This window comes from Carex rostrata, chromosome 8, assembly GCF_964058835.1.
Source record: "Carex rostrata chromosome 8, lpCarRost1.2, whole genome shotgun sequence".
Taxonomy (NCBI): Eukaryota; Viridiplantae; Streptophyta; class Magnoliopsida; order Poales; family Cyperaceae; genus Carex; species Carex rostrata.
In genome coordinates, this window is record NC_135925.1 from 13,630,052 (window position 1) to 13,653,985 (window position 23,934).

The 23,934-nt window shown below is 36.8% G+C and overlaps 2 protein-coding genes across 2 annotated transcripts; both read right to left on the reverse strand.

Moving 5' to 3' along the window:
- Positions 1 to 48: 48 nt before the first annotated feature.
- On the reverse strand, positions 49 to 2,186 carry LOC144558660 (uncharacterized). The gene has a single exon (XM_078307507.1). The coding sequence runs from the start codon at positions 2,162 to 2,164 to the stop codon at positions 275 to 277; it is 1,890 nt and encodes a 629-aa protein (XP_078163633.1). The 5' UTR covers positions 2,165 to 2,186; the 3' UTR covers positions 49 to 274.
- Positions 2,187 to 6,362: 4,176 nt separating this feature from the next.
- Positions 6,363 to 12,333, reverse strand: LOC144557867 (autophagy-like protein). Its single transcript, XM_078306491.1, has 5 exons — positions 10,776 to 12,333; positions 8,718 to 10,200; positions 7,944 to 8,161; positions 7,196 to 7,400; positions 6,363 to 6,909 (listed from the first exon to the last, which is right to left on the reverse strand). The coding sequence occupies exons 1-5, from the start codon at positions 11,738 to 11,740 to the stop codon at positions 6,562 to 6,564; spliced, it is 3,219 nt and encodes a 1,072-aa protein (XP_078162617.1). The 5' UTR covers positions 11,741 to 12,333; the 3' UTR covers positions 6,363 to 6,561.
- Between the last annotated feature and the right edge of the window lie 11,601 nt (positions 12,334 to 23,934).

Sequence of the window (23,934 nt, forward strand, 5' to 3'; positions counted from 1 at the left end):
ATAAGAGCTATGCCACTAACTAAAAACAAATAAAACAAAATTAAAAGATGAGAGCAACATTTAAGCTTTGTATTAACAAGAACAAAAAGAAAATGCTGAAGACTGTTTCTCATTTCCCAACCCTTTTTTTTTTTCAATATATTTTCCCCTTTATAAGTTGAGAATGCCAGTAGCAATTTGAGCCCCTTTTCAGATTATATGTCAGATCACTTGCCAGTTTTCTCAATCGGAACCCCTGAAATCTGAAAATTAGAACCACAACCCCATTCCAGATTCAATCAAATACCGCCAACTTCTCGTACTCCTTGCCGGAGATGGCCTTCTCCATAACAGCTCTCGGGCTAATTATTCCACCTCCCTCCAAAAACAACTTCAACATATTCTTCGAGAAACCACTAACCAATGCAACCCCTTTCTCGCTAGCTGTCACTGGCACCGACAGTGAATCCCTCAAGTTCCAAAACACCACCTCTGGCACTGCCTCACCATACCCATTTTCTTCATACTTTCGCTTAATCACCTCGTAATCTGTCTCCCATGGATTGGCAGATGCCTCGTCAAACTCCATGTCACTAAAAACAAACACTCGTTTGACCATCTTTTCAGTTGGCAGCTGGCCCTGCACCGCCACCTCTAGCATCTTGTCAAACACCTTTTGAAAATTGGTGTTCATCCCCCAATCCATCCGGTTGACAAAGTTCATCTTTTCTTTGATGGTCCCACCACGTATCAGGTGCAGTTGTGGGTTTTCACTAAATGTGATAACCCTGCCGTGCCATGGCTCTTCACTTAATTCAGACACCAGCAAACCAAGTGCCACACAGACTTCCATCGGTGTGCCGTACATACTCCCCGACACGTCACACACTGCAATAGAATTACTCAATTTCCCCTTTGCCAATAGGTCATTCACCATGCGGTCCCACTGGAGATCTGCCACCTCATCATCCGATTGCAATATCTCATGTGGCAACAGTGCGCCAGCCGCAATCTTCGCCTTCCCTTCCTTGATGTCACCTAGAAAACTCTCGAACCTTTCTTTATCGTACTTGAGGAAGAATTCCTTGTAGTTTTTCATTGCTACCGAGGCCACCCGGTTGTATGGGATGGAGCCCCAGTCACCTTTTCCAATATACACCTCGGGGAGCTGTAAGGCACGGCGAAGGGGCACAAGCACGACTTTTCTCAATCTCTCGCGGGCACGGTAGGCATAGTGCTCATCTGACAGGCTAGCGAATTCCGCATCAGAGTCCTTTGGGAAGAGACGGCGTGCAATTGCCTCACAGAGCAGTGTCGATCGATCATATGGCGAGTCGAGAGTGGGGCACCATTTTGCGGCCAATGACAGGTGGCAGTTTTCCTTGCCAGAGTTAAATCGCTGGAGATCTTTGGATAGTAGAGAGGCGAACAAATCAGCGGTGCAATCGTGTAGGAGGCGGTAGTTCGGGTCCTTGTTGTACTGCTCCAGGGCACGCTTAGCTGCCTCGGCACGGCGGCTACGGCGAAGCTCGGCTGCCTTTTCTGATAACACCCTTCCCTTTTCCAAATCAGCCGCAATTCGCTCCTCTGTTGATAACTCATTCTTTTGTGCCAATCTGTCCGCCTTTGACCTCCTATTGGGACGGGCAACAAAGCGGCGCCTGTTAAACCTGCCGGGCTTGGCACGAATTTTACGGGGCCTGGTTCGTGTGGATCCTCCATTGATAATCCGGTGCAGTAACTCCGGCATATCTTTCAAATATCCAAATTCAGATATGGGCCCTGAATTCAATGCCAGGGTTTTCGGATGCTGAGAGTGGAGCCAGAGCGCCGAGGAATAGAACCCCTCGCGGTCTGACTTCCCGGACCCACGCACTCCCCTTAGATTACACATGAGTCGGAGGGCAGCTGATGGATCGGTGGCCCACGCTGCAGAGAGAAGGGAGGTGACTCTGTCGGCTGTGGTCCCCGGCACAATTTGAAAGAAGAAGTCAAGGCAGGGATCTCCAGATGCCAAGTAGGTAGCAGAGCAGTTTTCTGTCAGGCCTTTCATTGGTTCTGAGCCAGTATCGGGTTCTGAGATTGGAATGGTCTTAGTGCAGTTTGAATTATTAATTGAGGTGTTGGCCGTGGTTTCAAGGTGAGCCTCCGGCGGGCCCACAAGGATGTTTGAGGTGACGGCCATTCGTTGTGCTAGTGTGAGTGTGAGTGTGAGTGTGCGTGTGCGTGTAATAAAATAGAGAAGAAGAAGAAGGATCGTGTGTGGTTGTTTGTGTGAGAGGTTTATGATAGGAGAGGAGAGGGTTTATATTACGAAGGAATTGTGGGGATGTCTTGCATGCCAAGCCAAGGAGAAAGAAGATGATGTGTCCGGTCTCGGTCGCTGTCCAATCATAGACCGACTTAAAAACCTTGAGGTAGAAGGAACTTGGAACTTGGTATTCTTTTTACCCGGTAACGCTATCACCCGATAACCCGATAATCTCTTCAGTTATATTATGTTTCTTTGGCAAATTATCGGAGCGTTTTCCAATTCAGCATTCCTTCTTGGTTCTGACAAATCGTGTAATACATACCTCAAATTAAGTATAGCTAATTAATTATATTATGCAGTTTGTGACAGTCATTACATCAATCAGTATGTACTAATATTATGATTCCATCATATTAATTGGGATATTTATTAATAATTAGGAGTATTGGGTTATCAATTGCTTTTTGTTTACCAGTTAAAGTAATTAATTTTTTAAAAACGAAAATCATGGAGCATGATTCACAATCATAGAATTAATGTTTTTGAAAATTATTTGTTATTTTCTCTCACGCTCTAGTACATATTTTTTGATATAAAACATCTATTTTTTTATTTTATTTTTTAAAATTAGTGGTTGCACCACCGATTTTTATTAGAAATTAAAATAACAAAGTAGTGGTACCCAAAATAAGTATTAATTTTTTAGTCATTACTCAATAATACATTTGTTTTAGTTACAAGCGATAGAACAATTATAAAGACAAACACAAAAAGTACATGATTTAGCCCTATCAATAGTCTAACAAGTTCCAATCAACAGAATCACCATCTTCACCCCAGGCGACGCTAGACATTAGACTAAGGAGGCTGTCAAACCCAAAATCCTCTCGAACTATCTCCGAAAACTGATCCCCGGACGCCTCCTCTTCTGACATTGTCACATTGACAGTAAGACCTCCACTGTCATGATTAGATCCATAATGCCTCAACTATCAAAAATCGATCTGAGATTTCCATAATATTAGATAGATAGAATAATGAGAATTATCATTACGAGATATACACGTCTATTACCTCTAGGTTATATTTAAGATATTTCTAATACTGAATTGATTTTTCTCGCCAACGAAATTCTCGCGTCCTTTTTCGTTCATTACTTTTAGTTTTGCTATTGTATGATATTATCAATTCATCTGATTTATTCCCAATCGGAATATTAGAGTCGATTTGGATCTGGATAGATACCTCCGTTTGGATCCGATAAGAGTCCGGGATCGATCGAGTCAAGATGTGGTCGTTTACTTTCGTTTCTTTATTAGTAATAAAAATAACATAAATTATCCTTAATAAATATTGGAAACGTGGAATGCACGAATTGTCTGTTCGTACCATGGTAGACTTTGTTACACTGATTGGGCCTCGTTGCTATCGTCTAGGCCCGCTTTTACCACAATTTTGGGCCACATATACTTTCTCCCTTTGAGTGATTTGGGGCCTTAAATCCTGTGCTCTATCAGGAAATCCATCTAACTATTTTAGTTCATGTGCTATGACAACATTTATGCACAGAACAAAGAAAAGGAGGAACTGTCATCCTGATTTGTTTTAGTTTTGTGCCAATGAAATACAACAACAAATGCTATGTACTTTGTTGGCCAGAAATATAAAACTTAATGGCAAATATATACTGAAATATATGCCCTGTAAATACTGTTGATCGAAAAGCATTAATGCCAAATATATAAGATAACTGATGACTCAAAGCATTAAATTTCAAAGATATACTGAAATTAATATATGCCTTGAAGCATTAAAAGCCGAAGATATACTAAAACATATGCGTACTAACTGTTGACCCAAAGCATTAAATGCCAAAGATATACTGAAACAATAACATATATATATGAGGGATCGGATGACATTCTTTTTTGGTGACATCGGATGACACCGTGCATTTTTAAAGTTCAAACAGTCGATTCAAACCGTTCAAGTTGATGGATATGTTAAAATGTGCTTGCAGATCAAATTTTACATTTTTCTGAATTTTTTTACTATTTATTAAGATGGGTACAAAAATTCAACGGTCTGAATATAGCGATTTTGTTAAATACTTAATAAATAGTAAAAAAATTTCAAAAAATGTAAAATTTGACCTGCAAGCACATTTTAACATATCTATTATGTTGAACGGTTTGGATCGACTGTTTGGACTTTGAAAACTTTGAAAATGCACGATGTTATTCGATGTCACCAAAAAAGGGTGTCATTCGATCCCTCCTCTATATATATATATATATATAGAGAGAGAGAGAGAGAGAGAGAGAGAGAGAGAGAGATGGGCTATGGTGCATTGCAATGCATGGATGGGTTTGTGCATTGGATCATAAATCTAAAATTCAAAATCCAAATGGTCGATCCAAACCGTTCATCTTGTTCTCCATATTAATATGTGCTTGGAGACCAAATTTTATATTTTTCTGAATTTTTTTACTATTTATTAAGTATTTTACAAAATTGTTGATCCAACGGTGGCTGCTGATTTTACTGTTTTGTTAAGCCACCGTTGGATCAACAATTTTGTAAAATACTTAATAAATAGTAAAAAAATTCAGAAAAATATAAAATTTGGTCTCCAAGCACATATTAATATGGAGAACAAGATGAACGGTTTGGATCGACCATTTGGATTTTGAATTTTAGATTTATGGTCCAATGCACAAACTCCTCCATGCATTGCAATGCACCATAGCCCATCTCTCTCTCTATATATATATATGTTGTAACTGCTGTCCCAAAGCATTAATATTTAATGCTAAAGATATGTTTCCAACAAATTCAATGAAGCACCTCTAGCAAGCAAGGTTCAATTTCTAATAGGTTTTAACCTGCGCCAGCAATGTAGGCTACAGGCTACTATATATATTTAGACTCCACAAAGGTCAAAAGGAGTGTGCTAAGGTGAAGTTTTTGTTGATCTTGAACTCATTTTTATTCATTATCAACCTGAGTTGAAGGCTTGAAAGCAATCAGGTTTGCCCCCAATTTTCTATATCTTTTTATATTGTCCCTTCATTTAGATCATTAAAGTATGATCTAAGAAGGTTCTGCTGATGATTTGCTATAAGGATATCAAATTTTACTATTCCGTTCTTTGCTATAATTATTTGGAAAAATAATATCTCAATAAATAAGTTCTATCACATGGAATAGAGTTTAATCTGCCTGTACCAAATTAACTTTGAACTTTTAAAATCAGTTTTGCTTGTTCACGGCAGAACTTGCTCTGAATGCCTGAAACATTTTTTGGAAGTTTTAAGTTTTTGATAATCTGTGATTGCCTGAAACAAAATTATTATTTGTTCTTGCTCCAAACTATCTCCACAAGTTTCTCGTACCGCTAATATTGTTTGCGAACATCGATGGTGTTTATGTATCATGTATGGCATTAGGTAATTACTAATTAACAATGCATACCAAATTCTCTTACAATGTTCACAGTAGTAGGGTCATCCTCTTTCTTTTTTCTTTTACAGGGATTCACAAAAAGATGGAAGGACTTTTAGGAAGAATTACAGGAGACACTGTTCAGCATGGATGGTATAGGAAATCAACAGAGCGTATCGAGCATGATCCAATCTACATCGCACTATTCATTTCTGATAAGGTCATAACCGCATATGGATAAGAGGTAATTTTTCCAAATTAAATAAATTTCACAGAACAAAAGCGGCAAACTAAAATTGAATTCTAGTGCTAACAGCCCAAGATCCAACTTTGGGTTTTTGATTTCATGAAATAACAATTTTTCGTAAAAGAAAGTAATTAGAGGTATTTTATTGGTGTAAATAAAATGGTGTTCCTGCTAAAAAGGAAACGAGAAACAGGACGACAGAGAAAAAAATCATAGTAGACGACAAATTTACAGTATTTGCATTATTTCATGTGAGCATTACTTAAAGATCAACATCCCATAAAATTTACATTCGATAGGCATGCGTGAATTGCATTATTTCATAAGTGAACTCGAAAAAAATTGACAATTCATCCATGGGCCAATCTCAAGGCCTCTTCACTAACAAGCTACCACTACCAATTTCAAAGCGAAAGAGCTAGACCCAGAACAAAGATCTTGAAAGAACAGTCTTTTACCAAACATTAAGATTAACATATTTACATGATCGCCATTGGTTACCTACTGAAAACAACACAAGAGAAAAGTTTCTGTATCCATAATTCTTATAATATATTATATAGTTTATATCAGAATATTTACAGAGAATTCTCTCCCTTCATTTCAACAGCCATACGAAGCTTGACACATGGCAGGATCAGGAAGCACTTGAACGAATGGTGTCAGGAAGCAAAGCAATTGTCACCACGGAATATTCAGAACCCACCGGGAGGTTATATGGGTTTAACCCAAACCGGGACCCAGATCCGGACCGGGACCCAGACATGTCAGACTGCACCACACACCTCTCTATGTGCACAATTTGACCAATTATGTGGGCCGGCTGGGTTGAGTGCTGTTCAGTGAAAAGAGCAACTGACTCATCAGAGAGGTAGTAATTCGAGTTGTTACGGTTTACCGCCTCATATTTACCACTAGAGTTGCGCACAAAGGCTGCCAGCTCATGGACATCAAGTCGGCCAAAGGATATCTTATCCTTGCTTGCCTGGCATATTAATAAAAAAGAAAGGAAGTCGGGCGCATTATATTATCAGTAGAGAACTAAATCTTTTGTTTGTAAAACAATTAGGCAGTTGAAATGTAATTAAAATTTGACAGAAATTTTCTGTAAGGTCATACCATATCTTGATACCTGTAAGCAACAGTATCAGTATAGAGTCGAGAAGTTGTAAGTATGTTTGTACATGACAAGCTTGGCAACCATTCCAACTTTATTTATTTTTTTTATTTATATAAAAAAGAAATTGTAACTCAAACCAGCTGGTACCTACCTGCTTCTCAAGCTGAAGCTTAGCATAGAGATTGCGAATCAGCTCCCTCTTTTCTTCTAATTCTCTCACAAGATGGCTCTGTGTAGTTTCCATCCGAGAGCACTGTTCTAGCAGATCAGCACTCTGACGCGAGATGAATCCAACTTTGTCAGAAAGCACCTTAATGCACTGATGAAACTCGTCTCCTTCATCTTTCTTAGACGAACTGCATCGATTAAGAGGGACAAAAGCTCATTAAAGTAGTGATAATATAGACAAAATAAACAAAAACATACCTGAAGAAAAAAAACTCAACCTTCCCCTTTTTAGTTATTTGCAATCGACTACCTCAATAATATGTACTGATATAGAGTATGACAATTGTTTGATCATTTTCAACTTGACATGATCATTGTATGTTTAATACAAACTTAAACGAAAATAAAAGGCACTTCACGAAATGGGAGTTTCAATGAAGCACCCTTTCACCAGCTATACAAGTTGCAGCTTTCTCTTTCTTTTCAATACAAATCAAAAGTGCACATTCATAATTCAGAAGAATATAAACAATTCAAACCAAAATTTGAAATTTGAGAGGTCAGATAAAACTGCAGCAGAACTTGCCAACCAAAACTAAAACCATATTAATGGTTCCCCCACAAAGAAAAATGAAAAGGGACAAAAATACAGAAAAGAAAACAATCACCATCTCTCTCTCTCTCAGGCACACACACACACATTCTCACACATAATAAGGGCGGGCCCATACCTGGCCAAAGAGAGGGATAAGGAGCGAAGAGAATCGGCGAAGCCAGGCACACCAGGGGCAGTGATGCAACCCCGCAGCCTCTCAAAGAGGCTGTGTATCTTCAGAGCAGAAGACCGTAGTGCTTCATACTCAGCAGCTCTTCTTTCTGCTGCACATTTGTTGATGCGTGCCTCCTCTCTTGCCTCATGCAGGCAGTTCTCCAGGTGAGCACAGTTCATCTGAAAATGTCATATTTCAATGAATAATTGGTTCAACCAACAATGAATGTTGGTACTCTACTTGATTGCAGAATGCATTCCTGTAAAAGTGCCAGTCTGACATTTTGTTGTTTGCTTTTATAAAATCCCAACAGCATTTGGCATAAGAGTCTGTTTGATCACACAAGTCATAGTGCTCCGAGCAGTGCAGTCAAATACTGGAATATTTCATTACATTTGTCTTTGACATTTCGAATAGATACTAAGTAGGTCAAAATAGGCAAAACATATATAGAACCCTCCTCTATATATATATATATATATATTCCAGCTGATACCATACTATGTAGGTCATTATTTTATGTGAATTACCATTTTACTGGATAAGAAACCATTTCAATTGATGGTACCAAGTATTAGGCTAAAGGAGAATTATACTATTTTCCACTTTCATTGATAAAAAATATAAATGGAGAATCATGTTCTTGCATAAGGTGAGGTCATCATTCCATTCACACAATAGAAAATAAAATATAGGCAGTTTGCACAAAGAAAGAAAAAAACATACATTCATTACCTGAGATTCATCAAGTAAATTGCGGCTGTGCTCAAGCTCTACCCTAAGAGACTTGACATCCTCTGAAAAAACCCTGATTTTCTCCTGGGCCTCTTCCAGAAGGTTCATCTTTTCCTCTATATCTCTTTTTAGCTCCATCACAGCCTCCTCCTCTCGTACCTGGTGCTGGTCTATACCTGCTTCACCTGCAGCTGCTGCATCATCCCTCATCTCCAACCGCTCTTCCTTCTCAGCATCCCCGGTCTGGTTCATTGAGGCATCCATTGAGTTTCGTGTTGATCCTGTCGATGGGTTGTTGGTATTTGAACCCGAAATAAGATCTATCATGTTCTCATCTCCTCCCTCCAATATAGTTTTGCTAGGCTGTCTCCCTGGAGCTGTTATTTTCTCCATGAATGCCGACGTGGCTGAAGAAGATTCATCCATCTGTTCAAGGGCCTTGAAGCCGGTGTCTCTCTGACCTTGCACATAACGTTCTGATAGTTTATTCTCAAGCTCTTTTATCCTTTTCTCATAAGAGTTGCATTGCTCCTGCTTTGAGTTAAGCATAGATTCAAGATGGTTAGCATATCCATCCTTTAAAGCAAGTGCTTCGTCTGTTTTCTCCTTCATCTCCTTGAGCATTTTCTCAAATTGATCCCCATTTTCCGAAGTTTCGAAAAAACCCACCTCTGCATTCAATCCACATATTATCGCAATAGCTGAAGCAAGCTCTGCTTTCAATTTTGCATTCTCAACCTCGACCCTACTTGTGCCCTCAATAGTCACTGAATCCGAATCATCTATCTCTGACAGCTCATCAGTTTTCATGATATTGCTCAAAGTTCCAAGACCTGAGCCAACAAGAGATAATGGGGCGAGACGCTCCACATCAGGCAAGTCAATCTTCAACAAGTCCCCATCAAAGGGAGAAATGTTAACATTACATTGGCTAGGTGTATCAAACAATCCCATCTGTGCCATCATGTCATGTGGTACATACCGGCCCCAGGTCCTCAAAAATCCGTCCCGCCTTCTTATCTCAGTATCTCTCTCAGTAGCTAGTCTCTCTGCCACCTGTCCTGCCAAACCCATATAAAGCTTGAAATTGGACCGTCGTCGTACCACCTCAGCAAGGCATGCCCGATATGCGTGCCCAATACCATTTACCAGCTTCAAATTTTCAAAATCTCTATCTTGATGCCCCATCACCTCTTGAAAAGCATGCAGCTCATTCATGGTGTCTTTGATAGAGAATTGTGCCGATTTGACCCTCTGCATGCTCACATGCACTAAGTGGTTCATCCTGTTTTTGTTTGCTTTGCATTTTTCAAGGAAGGAAGAAACAGCCTCGTCAAAGGAATACATGTTGGGGAGGTGGGTTTTCTCATGCTCCTCATATATGCGTCCCACAGCTGATACGGCATCGTGAGGCCGCAGTGAGGCTGACAGGTTGGGTCTTGAGCATTCATCTACTCGCTTCTTTGCTGTGTCCACATCTTTGCTGAAAGAAGAGAACAAATTGATTAGCTTGCATGGACTGTAAACCAATAATGTTCTTTTATGATTATGTGGGAGCGTTGTGATACTTATTCATTACTAGTGCAAATCCAACTGATGAACAAAGGACTTAAAAATGCTACTATTGATCTTTTGTAGAGACACCTTTGGAGTAGTCAAGTACACAACACACACACACACAGAGGACAATAAATGCTAGCAGACAGCAACAAAGAAGAAGAACAGATTGAGAGGCATTTACAAGTTAAAAATATGGGACTATTTTGGCTGCCACCCAGCCAAATCATCTCAAGCTGAGAATATGGTCGCAAGTACCAAAAAGAAATTGCAAGGACCAAATTTAACAAATACTCATCAATCACAAAGTATAACCCTTAAACTAAATCTTTTACATAATTGAACACGAAGAGTCCCGCTACTTGAAAAACGTCACCTCGACTTACTCTCATTTGTGCAATGACACCTCAATTACAGCTCAATTTAGAATTAGGAGATCGAGGAGGTGCATGTTGAATAACCAGATTACCTCAGAGTAGAAAAATGGAATCGAGAAACTACCTGAGAACTTGCATGATGCTCCTCTGATCATTGACCAGCCTCTGGTGCTCTTTTACAGACATGTCCAAATCTTTTGCCGAATTCGCAATCATGGCCTCAAACAGGTTCTCGACTCTTCTCTTCAATTCACCAAAATTCGACTTCAGCTGGAAGACCTTTCCCTCAAACTGACGATGTGAGACTGCACATGCCTCAGCCCACTTCCGTAACTCATTTTCCTTCACTAAATCAACCAAACACCTCCTACCTTCCCTTTGTAAATATGTAGGCAACTTGACTCGTCTTAACCTCTCCAAATCCCTTTCAAAGTTAACTAAAATTTCGGCATGTGCCTTGTGTTGCCTTGAGAAGCACTTAATGAACTCATTATACCGAAAAAGGAGCTTCCGGAAAGTGACTTCCAGAGTTCCACGTCCAGTCTCCAAGGCACGCTCCTGAACCTGTATCTCCCTGACAAACCTCTTGCACACCTCAAACTTAACCTTGGTACAACCGTAAATTGAGTTCGATATCTGAAAGTGGTACCTGAACTTGTGCTCATATGATACCAGTGCCTTCAGAGCTGGGTCACTAGAATTGGTCTCTAGAGGAGGTGTCACACTAGGCGGCGGCAGGACAGGGTTAATGGGTATATCTATTATTTCAGGACCTGGTAAGGGGGAGTCAGCATGGAGGCGAGACTTGTTGTACAGGAATACCTCACTGTCATCTTGGGGTAATTTGTAGGCGGAGAGAGGTTGTGTTAGGTCTAAAGAATTGTAACCATAAAGGAAGAGTTGATCAGAGAGAGGGATGCCTGTTAGGGTCTGGATGGAGAGCCCAATGGCTTCGACAGTGGTCGACCCATCACATTCAAACTCAAAGCTGTTACCGTTCTCTGCCACGTGGGCCAATAGCTTCCTGCCGAGTGAGACACCGGGATTGGCCGGGTCTTCACCAGACGTCAGAGTTGAACCAGCACTCATCTCTATCTCTCTACTCTTAAAAAGATAAATACAATTGGGTAGGTAGTACTTTCGCTATTTGATCAAAAATTAAAAAAGCTATTGAAATCGTAAGAGCTTGAGCTTCCTATATCCCCCCAGCGAGAGAAGGAGCGAGGGGGGTGGCCAGCGGGGGCCCAAGCCCCCTTATTCTATTGTTTCTGAAGTACCTTACTTAAAACTTACGACCTTCTACCAGAACAAGCAATAGTCGCACCATTGTTGCGTTGCTACCATAGTTTGGACAAATCTATCTATTGACAACCCAGGATCCGATTATTGGGCGATTCTTTTGGGGGAAGAAACCTTAAATCGGAAGAGACCTACCGTCCGAGTTACGCCGATTCTTCCTATAGTTTGTTACTTTGTTTTGACTAACTGATTCCTCGGATTTGATTTTGTTTTTTGTTTGTTTTGTTTACTGATTCGATTCTTCGAAGAAGGTAAAAGCCGTAAGAGGGAGGTGATTGATTGATGATCGGAAGAGAGAGAGAGAGAGAGAGAGAGAGAGACTTGGGGATAGCGTGACGTGACTCGACTATGTTTCGTTAATTGAAGGAGAAAGAAAGAAGATGGATCTGTCTGTCTGTCGGTAGGATCCCACGGTTCATAAATAGGAGAGGGATAATGCCTCACCAAAATATTTTTTCTTAACTTATACAGATATAAATTTAGACTTGTTTTGTTTAATGAAATGAAACAGTCAATTACTCAATTGGTGTGACATGTGCAAATAAAAATTAATTATATGTTGATAATTTTGACAAGAGGAGAGATTTATTTGCATTTTTTTTTTGGTGACACCAGATTACTTCTTATATTTCAATCGTTCAAATGAATTTCTCATCCGAATCTAATTTCAGAATAACTAAAAACAAAAGCCCTTGAATCTTTTTTATTTTTTTATCTTAATTTGGGATTTATTTGCTTGTCCTTTCTTCTTTGCTTTCTTTATTTTTCTCTTTTTTTACCCATCAGACGGAAAAGTAGAAACCGCGAAATTGGCTTAAGCCACCGAGCGAGAATAGGTTTCACCAATTTATTTACTTTGTAAAGGAAATTACCTCGTATATAGAAATTTTTGCATTATTGTCTAAGAAAAGCGCGCTAAATGCAACAATTGGTAGGAATTTATAAATAATTTTGTTATCAATGAAAATTCTTAAGATGGCTACTTGCCACCTTACTCTAAAAAAAAGTCAAATTCACAAAAAATGATTAGATCTTGTAATACAATAAGTTTGTGTCTTCGATAGGCAGAAAATAGGACTAGAGGTTGCTGATTTTGAGAAATATCAAAGCAACACAGAGATTAAAATGTAATTTTAGCAACTGGATTGGTCAAGAGAAGCATGAATTTTTCCTACTTCAGAGAAAACCCCGAAGAGGAGAGATATCATAACGATTCAAGCCTTTTATATTAGAGGAGGAGCAATGAAGAAGGATTAGGTAGAGAGGTAAATCCTAAGACGAAACAAGCATTGATCAAAGAAATCCCGTTATCTTTAAAACGAAGAGAGACGTAAGAAAAAACAAAAGCATTGATCAAAATAAATGAAAAGAGAAAAATATGATTGAACGGATAAAATTAAGTCTTCACGATGTGGCACGAGTGATCAGAAAGTTACAAGCTTCACTCTCTTTAGTCTTTGCGAATTATAAATTTGACATGCGTTTGTAAAAATTTAGCTGACATGATTTGATAATTAGACGTTTTTCAAACTAAGAATAATAAAATGTTAATCAAGGTTTTTTTTCTAATAAAGTTTATTTTTAAATTAATAACAATAAATATAAGGAAGCTAATATGAGTATCCGCACTCTAGTACGTGCACCTTAACTGCCATAATTGTTAGGAACGTCGTCACGTAAGTATTTATAACTATACTTGCAAGTACTTTTTACATATGATGTTGAATTACATCTGAAAGTATTAATATAAAGTATTGCAAGTACCTGTAATTATGCACTAAAGGATTTATACCTATGAGGTCAATTATTTTTGTTAGAGAAAAATTAACGTAGAAACGATTAGAGAAGGTTGATGCGGGAATACGGGGTACCTACTACTTCATTAGAGGAAGGTTAATGTAGGGACGATTGAAAAGCTGAAAAAATGAATGATCATATCAAGTTACGAATGCAAGCAATGGCAGAGTTATAAATAATTAATGGGGGTCAATTGACCCCATTTTTTTCAATTTTTTTAGATTTTTGCAAAATTTATATACAATTTAGTATAAAATGTCACAATATTGTAAAATTGATTCCTATTCTACGTAGAAAAATTGTATATAATTGATCCTCATAGTTCGAATGTAAAATTGATCTCTATATATATTTGACCCCCATAGTTCGAATGTCTGACTCCGCCCCTGAATGCAAGTATTAATATTTTATTTTATCAGTATTAATACTTTATTTTGAAAGTATTAATATCTTATATTTTCATATTTGATTTTGGTACCTATTTTAGGTACCATATCAGGTATGCTTGATTTCTATGAAATCGGTGGTAATGTCACTATTTTTCAAAAAAAAATATATATATTTATACCTATGAAAGGTGATGCGGATACGAATATGGAAATTGAGAAAGAAGACTATATAATTAGTATGAATTATAGTACAACCTTCATCTGTTGTTGTTGTTGTGGGTACGGGTACTGAAATTGGGGAGATTGAAATAATTGTTCTAAATATAATTATTGACTCGTAAATGGAAAAATAATACGGGCTGATAAACACCCATATATTAATATATGATACAATCCAACTCAGATTTTGATACATTAATTTTAGAATGCCCATTTGAACACGGTGTCATGGTCATGCACGCTTCTGTTGTTGAAGCACATTTGTGTATTGCATGATGCACACGCCAATTTATATATTAAACAAGTATTGACACCTACAATGTATTTTTAACGGAAGTTGGTAGCATATAAAGATCCGGATCTGCTGAAATTCCAAAGGAAATTTAGGTCTCTGCAATCCCTCTCTCCTCCAATCTCTCTCCTCTCTCTTCTTTCTCTCTCATCAATAGTCAGAGGAGAGAGACTATTGATGAGAGAGAGAAGAGAGGGATTGCAGGGATTCTGAAATTCTCTTTGGAATTTCAGCAGATTTGAATTCAGCATATACAATATTCTTCCAAAGTCCGAACTCATTATATGAACCCTCAAAATACAAACTTTATTATTTTATAATGCACACTCAATTATTACACGGTACACTTAACTATTGTGTAGCATCCTTTGATATTTTGAACTTCCCTACTCATTTTTGAGACCACTCTAAAATGCACGCTTAATTATTGTATCGATACACCTTTGATTTGATTGATGTATAATATATATATATAGGAATTGGCTAGCATGCTATCGGTATTTTTTCTACCACATGATTGCTTTAAATTTCGTGCAAAGAGATGGAGCGCTGAATTGAATTAACGGAGACAGAAAATTTTAATCGCTCTCTCTCTCTCTTATTTCCTCTCCGTCCCGACCTTCTCTCTCCCGGTAGGGTTTTTTTCTTTTTCCGCCCCACTCCCTCCCATCTTGCATTCCTCCCCCATGGAGATTCGCTAGGGTTTAGCACTTCTCTCACGTTGCCACGTCTCCTTTGCTACTGTCGCTGGGTTTTTCTCCTCTTGTGTTGCCCTCTCTCCGTGGATGCAGTTCTCCTCTCCTTTCAATCTGCCCTCTCCACATATCAGGTATCTCTCTCTCTCTCTCTATTTATGCTTGCACATAACCCTAAAGACAATATGTTATGCACCAGTATTGGCAAAATAGAAGATAGAGCAAGTTATGATACTTACAAAAAAATTGCAACCGGCTCTGGAAAAATTTAGGCTTTGATCAAATTAGTCTTTAAACTCTGGTTTGTATCAAATTAGTCAGTTGACTCTTTTAGATAATTTAAACTGGTTTCTGAATTTTTAGTCAGACCAAATCTGTCCTATAGTTTCATTAAAAAAAAATTTTGATTACTTTAAAAGGGATAATTTTGATATAAACACAAGTACAAAGATTGGTTCTGTCATCTTCAAGATTTAAACTTATAAATGATACCAGGTGAATTTTTGTTCTAAATTGGTCATTAACTAGGTGACAACATTTATTATGAGTATAACCAATGCCAATGGATTCTGACCACTGGTTCAAAACAAAGCATCTCAAGTTTTATGGGATTATTTGACTAAATTGGTACAAGTCATTTTTCTTATGTTTGTATTTACTTGACTAGGTAACATGAGCAACGAGAAAGGTGGGCTTCCGATGGCCATTGTGGAGGAAGGTGAGTTTGAGGAAGACTGGTTTGGAGGTGATATAATCAATGAAGATGATGTTATAGGTGATGAAAGGAATGAAGAGATTGAGGAAGATGATGTTATAGGTGACGAATGGGAGAAAGTGAGAATGTCGAACCGTTTGTTGGCATGGAGTTTGCTAGTGAAATTGAGGCTAAGAAGTTTTACAACTCATATGGTGGTAGACTCGAATTTAGTGTCCGGGTACAAACTAGTGCCAAGACGAAAGCTGGGATTTCTTCAATTAGGATGGTGTGCTCAAAACAAGGGTTGTCAGATCGACAGAAGCAAGCAGATAACATGGGGACACCTCAAAAGGAAATCCCAAATACGAGGAGTGGTTGTATGGCTTTCATTAGGTTTAGACGATTTAAGAATGGAGTTTGGAAAGTGTCCACATTTAATGCCGTACATAATCATGTTTTGATTGATAGCCCATCAAAAAGAAGAAATCTGAGATCCCTAAAAGGCATGACCTTAGAGAAGAAGGCAATTATAAGACAGATGCGAGCATTGAATGTCCAATCTCACAAATTTGACATTACTTAGGAGAAAATGCTGGTGGGATTGGTAAACTTTATTTTTCAAAGAAGGATGTCAATAATCAAATAGTTGAGGAAAATAGGAGGTTGGTGGGTATAGATGTGGAAACGACCTTGGCTCATTTTAATAAAAAACAAGAGGAGGACTCAGAGTTTTTCTTTGCCATAGAGCCGGATAGTGATGGAGTTGTAAAGAACATTGTTTGGATTGATGGTAGAGCGAGGCGGGCATATATAACAAGATGACTTATATGGATCTTTTGGTTAAAAAATAGATAACAGTAGGGTCTATGTGCAAAATTGTGATATGGACCGAGATCTATGACAATAGTTGATAATATGAATTAATGACTCTTATTTTTATTTTTATTTATGTTGATGTATTACTTTGATTGCTCTTACTTGTGCATTGTTTGTAGCGCCTTATTTTTATTTTGTTGAGATGGGTGTAACATTATATTGTCAGTTGACTCTTATTAATATGAAATGGCTAATGCGACTAAGCAGTAGTTATCAATATTGCTACTGCAGCAAACAAACATGAATTAATGACTGTATTAATCTAGAGGCTGTAATATTTGAAAAACAACGGTGTTATTTGCATATTTCCTTTATGCTTGTCAGGTTGTCTTTTCTTCCCTGATAGAAGAGATATGTGATTATGCTTTTTTTTGGAATCATATTTATGGTATAGTTAATTGTTTTGAATATTTAGGCTTGTATGAACATGAACAAATAGTTTATAATTAAATTTGGTTCTTGTATGATCAAATTTGTATCTTATAGTCTTTTGCTGAACTGGTATTTTTGAAATGAATTTGATGCTCTTTAGTAGTTTGGTCACTTTAGTATGAACTTGTACAAAATTTTGATCAATGCAAGGAACTGGTGATGATATCTAATCATGTGTATGTTTTAAACAATACTTGCTTCTTGTATGTTTTTAACAATGCCTAATATTAAAATTGTCTTCTTTATTAAATTTTTATAACAAAATCTGTCATGCTCATATGAGTCAACAAAACACTTAAAACCCTTTCAGGGACACAATTGAGCAATACGAGCAAGAGAAATATTTATAACAACTGAAAATCACTACTTTCGAATGGTCTCCATATGAAATTGTACTTGGAATGGTCTCCCCAAAATACACCCACAGATAGAACACAATGTGCCAAGCATCACTGACCAAAATTTCTAATTTATTGGAATTTTTAATGATTTTAAGTAATTATTGAATCTAACAAGCAAAAATATACATCAAGCACAAATTAAAGTAATAATATCATCACATCAACACAACAAAATATACATCAAGCACTAAGTAATTATGATCGTTTTATGTCTAATGACCCTAGAAATCAGACTCCAAAATGACCCTATTACTGTCTCGTGCTAACAAGATTCCCAAGCAGCTACTGCAAACGGCCGAAAAAAGCTGAAAATGCAATAAAGATATAAGAAAATAAAGAATAGTTCTTACAACGTAGCGAAGTAATTGAATAATTAAACTGTCATTATATACAACCTCTGGCGCAACATAGCTTGGTGAACAACAAGAAGTTGATACTTGATAGTAGTTCGTCGGGCTGCAAAATAAATTTGAAAGTAAGTAAATAGAGCAAAGGATAATAATAACAAAACAGTTCAAGAAGCAATGTAAAAAGTGGCTAAGCATAGTTTTTTTTCTTGAAATTGCTAAATGTGAACTTTCAATTTCTTCCCATGTCTTTTTCTTTCTAATTTCTGGCAACGAGGCTAAGGCTCAAGTCCTTCAAGGTGCCTGAGATTGCAATTGAGATTGTTGAATCTCCCTCTGTTGGTATGCTAAAGGTAAACGTCTCCAAGGTTACCAACCTAACAGTCATATTGATTTGTACCAGTCTCACTTTTATTCCTGTACCTATTAAGGGGATTTGTATTAATGGTAGTTCGCTCTGAAGTTCACTTGGATTTCAAAATAAAGGGTAATAAGATGAAAAGAAACCAAAAAAAAAAAACTACATCTGGTACAGCAACAAGTATACTGTCACAGATAAGAAGCATCAATGAAACTGTTGATATCATGATTTTATTCTTCTAGTATGCATGCAGTTGAGAGATATTGAATAAATAATGGGACTGGTACAAGTATTCCATGGATTTTTTATTTTCTGTTTTCAACTGGTACAAGTAGTAATGGGACTAGTACAACTGTTTTTGTGAACTACATGTTATGTTCTTAGATAGAGTGTGCTAATGATGTATACATTTTTTCTATTATAGTTAGTTTCCACTATGATTTGCAGTTATTCTAAGATTGCTGCATGCACATTTCTACATATACCTAAGGTACCATACAGGTTTGTGAGATTACTATCCCTGTGACTGATGTGGTACATGTACCTACTATTTTTACATATACAGGTAGAAAATTATGATCTAAGTAATATTTTTTGTTTTAGTTTGTTATTTATTTATTTTACTTGTCTACTCCTATATATATTCAGAGGAGTGATGGTGGCTAACTGTACACTTAATGCTTGAAGAGAATAATGTTAGAGAAAACAGTAGCTTGCTAAAGTGTGACAAAGTAAGGGCAATAACTTGAAATTTTGTCAATTCTCCCACATTTAAACAGCCTACACAATTCATTAATCGATTTTAGATTTTTCATATGTGGTGTTGAGAACAAATTACATAAAAAAAACATACCTGTCAATCTCTGATCCCATGTCTGAGACCATCACCTTTAGTTCTCCACAAATATTACTGAGGTCATCAACCGCCATCTTGCTTCATCTCTCAACCTATTTACAAAATAAAATAAAATAAACCTTGTATGAAGCTATATAATGCATCACCAAACCTTTTAAGCTGATGTTTTTTTTTTAACTATTAGTATTATGTTTCAGTAAGAGCCTAAACTCAAGAGTGAACAAATTTTTATAAGTCTTTCTATAATTTTCAAAAGAAAAGCCCTCGAGACCAAGTATGCGGTGAGAATTTTCTATCAGATCCAAATATGCGATTACGTGTGTGAAATCCAATCAATTCTGAAATGTGCGCAATATATTCAATTTCTAGGCTCAGATACATTTTTCGATTCTGAATTTTTTTTTAAGTATAGAATTTTTAAGTACAGAGATAGCAAGAGAGGGATAGAGAGAGACTTACAAGTAATTTTTAATTCCTTGTAAGGCGGAGGAAAGACGGTCACCGGAGTGAGTCGAGCCTAACACGGTAGCAAGTGAGAGACACAACTCTCTCAACACCAGGGGAGAGAGGGCAGCGTGCGAGATGAGAATAACACCAGTAGAGAGAGGACAGATAGCGAGAGGAGGAAAATAGGGCGCAATGATTGTAGAGGAGACGGGCGGGGAGGAGGCGGGACAAAACCCTAATGAGGGTTAGGGAAATTTTCGGCCGGATGGAGAAGATTTTGGGCAAGATTGAAGACATAAGACAGAGAGAACAGTTTGAAATGTTCTGTCTCCGTTAACTTAGAATCAGCACCTCATCATCTCTGCACGACAATTAAAGCTGATCAGATGTTTGAAAATACCGTAGCATAAATGAACCGTAGCTACCGATAGCATGCTAGCCAATTCCAATATATATGATTACAAAACAATTAAATAAAGGGGGAATTTCAAGTATACCTCTCAGAAACTTCAAAATTACGTATGTCCCCCTCTAAATTTTGAAATTACATATTTTCCCCTCTAAACTTAAAAACTCACATATTTACCCATTTTATTATTTTTTATATTAAAACTCATTCTAAATTTAAAAAATATCTATTATACCCTCTTATTAAAAATATAAAATGGCCATCTGACTCAAATTTGAATCTAAAGAGTACTCTACAGTTCGAACTTCTTTAAGATTTGTGCACGCTAGATCAACACGAATTTTGAAGCAAACACACAAATAGTGAAGCAACGTGTACATATCTTAATGCGATGTGCACAGATCATAATTGCTTTAAGATATGTGCACGCTAGATTAGCACAAATCTTGAAGCGAACACGAACGAAAGTTGAAGCGATGCGTGCTTATCTTAATGTGATACACATGGATCGGACGGTAAAGGAACCCTTCAAATTCAAATTTGAGTCTGATAGGGCGTTGTATGCTTTTAATAAAGGTAAAATGGGCATTTTATAAATTTAGGATGAGTTTTAATATAAATGATAATAAAATGAGTAAATTTGTGAGTTTTTGAAGTTTATAAGGGGAATACATAATTTCAAAGTTTAGAGGGGGGAATACATAATTTTGATGTTTTTGAGGGGTATACATGAAATTCCCCCTTAAATAAACGGGCCTCGCGAGGCTTCACCAATATAAAATTCGATCCTATCATATCCTATCCTTTCCAGGTCTCCCCTCAAATCCTGAATGCTAGTTTATCCGTGTATAATTTAATGACATCATATTGATTCCATAAAGGGGAGTGCTATATTAAGGGCGTCTTTTCTAATTTTGAGAGCCAAGAGAATTTTTTTCTCTAAATACCAATTTTGTCCTTTCACCCCCTCTCTCTAACCCAATTAATAAAAGAACTAATAAAGGAAATAAAAAAAGTTACCATTTCTTCCCGTTAGTGATTGGCGCATGGAATTTCCATAAATTAATACTTTCTTCTTCATACAGATTCTTATAATTCCTGATTGTTTTTGTTTGTTCTGAAACTACAACAGTACCAGCAACCTGCTAACACAGAGTTATGTACCAGAAACCATACTAGAGGTACCAGGACTATTTTGACTGCCAGTAACCTTGATCGGTCATGTAAATTTTTTATGGTTTTCCATTTCCTCTTACTGTTTGCTCAATTCTTTGATATTTTATGCGAATGTTCTAGAGCATCGCTCTCTCCATAACACAAATTAAGTGATGAGAATGTTACACTTTAATAAACATCTTTTAAACAATCATTATGTTAAAACTGGGAGGAGAGAAAGGAATACAAAGAGACACTATTTTCGCTTAATAGAATAACTCTCTGTCGATTCAGTTTAGTTGAGAGAAGTCTTACAGACTTTAAATATGGAAACTTACAAATATAACCTTAGAAGTAAAACTAATTGCATAAAGGTGAGATAAGAGACATTTCCAACACATTCAACTTAGTTAAAACTATAGCTCAAGCGGTGCACAAAACATAATCGAAATCATACGGCTTGTAAGTGTTCAGGATTTTGTTGAGGTTCTTACAAGAGAATTATTAGAAAAGATAATGGGCAAAAAAGATTGCAAGATTTGGTTGATGTTATAATTTAATATCATTCTACTGTGTAGAACTGAGAAAAAAATATTTAGATCTAATTATTAATATACTTAATTTTTTTGTAAACAAGTAAAACAGCATGAACAAAAACAATGGTACAGGCACGCACACCTCTTAGATTTTAAAAATATGTTACTTGTCATTTTAAGTAGTGGATAATAAGTTGCTTACATGAAAACAAGTGTAAAATTAACACTAAATAACAGTGTTCGTCATAAGTACGAAAATGAATGTCGAATTTTAATTTGACAGAAAAATAATGATCCAACAAAACAAATCTGATGCAACAACTCAAGCCTACTTTTGTAAGTAATAACTCACTATGACTTCAAGCATTGACCATTATTTATTAAGAACTTACGGTTAAATATCTCTAATCAAAATTTAATAATAAAACTAACGAAATAGACCTGACACAAATTAATTTTGTTTGTACTAGTGATTTTGATAATTAATTGAATAAAATTTGCATAACTAAAAATCAAATTAAATTTCAAATAGTCGTGGTCTTTGATGAATGTCAATTCAAAGAAAAATTCAATTGCATACCCTATCTAGTACATTATCAATGGCACCGTATTCTTCCTTGTTAATCAGATCCATCTATATGAACAACAGAAATGGTAAGAATACGTATGAAGAAGAAAGTGTAATTCATTCCATGTGTCAATCACTATGGGAAAGAAAAGGTAACTTTACTTTATTTCTATTATTAGTTCTTTTATTAATTAGCTTAGAGAGAGAGTGGAAGGACAAAATAGATATTTAAAGAAAAAAAATCTCTTAACTCTCTTTTTTTTTTAAAAACCTAATAGAAGCTATCAGGTTGTACATAATAGAAAAGAAAAAAAAATTCTCTTAACTCTCAAAATTAGAAAAGATGTCCTCAATATAGCAATCTCCTTCCATAAAACAATGCTCCTGTTACCATTCATTTGATTCCTCTCCATACCAGTAACGTTTAGGGCCCGTTCGGCAGCCCAGTAGGGAATAAGAATGGATGTGGGAATCAAAAATTTTGAACTGAATTTTACTGTTCACCGTGGGAATAAAAACTTAGCTCTGAGCAAATTTTTTTTTCCACGGTGAACAGTAGGGAGCCGAACGGGCCCTTAGTGAGTTGATTCCTCTGAACTTTCAAAAGGCCCTTCAAATGATATAATTTCAAATTAAAAAAAAAAAGGGTCTTATAAATTTCACAATTCCTCTCCATACCAGTAAATCGTTAGCTGGCATTTATTAACGACATATACAGATTTAATTATTATTTTTATTTAAGCGGATAACTTGAACAGTTGAACTGCAAGAGCCAAGAAGAGAACGATTTGGAATGGGGTTGTACACCAACCAAATTTCACTACAGCTTTCAAAATCGAAACCAAAACATAATAAAATGCTCGCTTTAGTTTACACCGCACCAATGTTCAATAATTTCGACTCTCCATTTGAAATTAGAAGGTTATCTAATCCTTGCTAAAACTAGTTTGAGCAATTATCAAGTTCTAAATAGCTACTGGTGAAATCCAATCCACACCATTTAGTCCGAAATACACAGTTTAAATCTATATTGCCTCTCGATGATTTCGGTGCGTACCTATCGTCCCTTAGAGCGGGGTAGGTCTGATGCGCTTCAAGACTGTCCAATCTGTTTTAAGATCTGTGCGTTATGCTTTAATATTCGTGCACATTCGCTACAATGTTTGTGTGCACAGATCTTAAAGTGGATCGAAAGGTTTTGGAGCTCATCGAATCCCAAAAATAGGTCCAACATCCATCAAGCCTACTCCACTCTAATCATCCGATTGCATTTATAGATAAGAGATTTATTGATTTATGAGAAATTGCATGATGTTTTAGTCTTCGATTTTTTTATTACGAACCCACAAAGCAGGTCAAGTACTCAACACCTTTAGCTTCGGCTTTGAAGCAAAATGACCAAGAGAAACCAATCAAATTCAACCTTTTTTAATACAAACCAAAGGCTCAATTTGTAAGTGCCTATCTAATTGGTGAAACTATGTTTGTAAGTAGCAGTTGGAAGGAT

Coding starts and splice junctions, on each gene's coding strand:
- LOC144558660 (XM_078307507.1), bottom strand. CDS start 2,164: ATGGCCGTCACCTCAAACATCCTTGTGGGCCCGCCGGAGGCTCACCTT.
- LOC144557867 (XM_078306491.1), bottom strand. CDS start 11,740: ATGAGTGCTGGTTCAACTCTGACGTCTGGTGAAGACCCGGCCAATCCC. Junction 8,162..8,717: donor ATTTACTTGATGAATCTCAG/GTAATGAATGTA, acceptor TGACATTTTCAG/ATGAACTGTGCTCACCTGGA. Junction 6,910..7,195: donor AGCTTCAGCTTGAGAAGCAG/GTAGGTACCAGC, acceptor TTAATATGCCAG/GCAAGCAAGGATAAGATATC.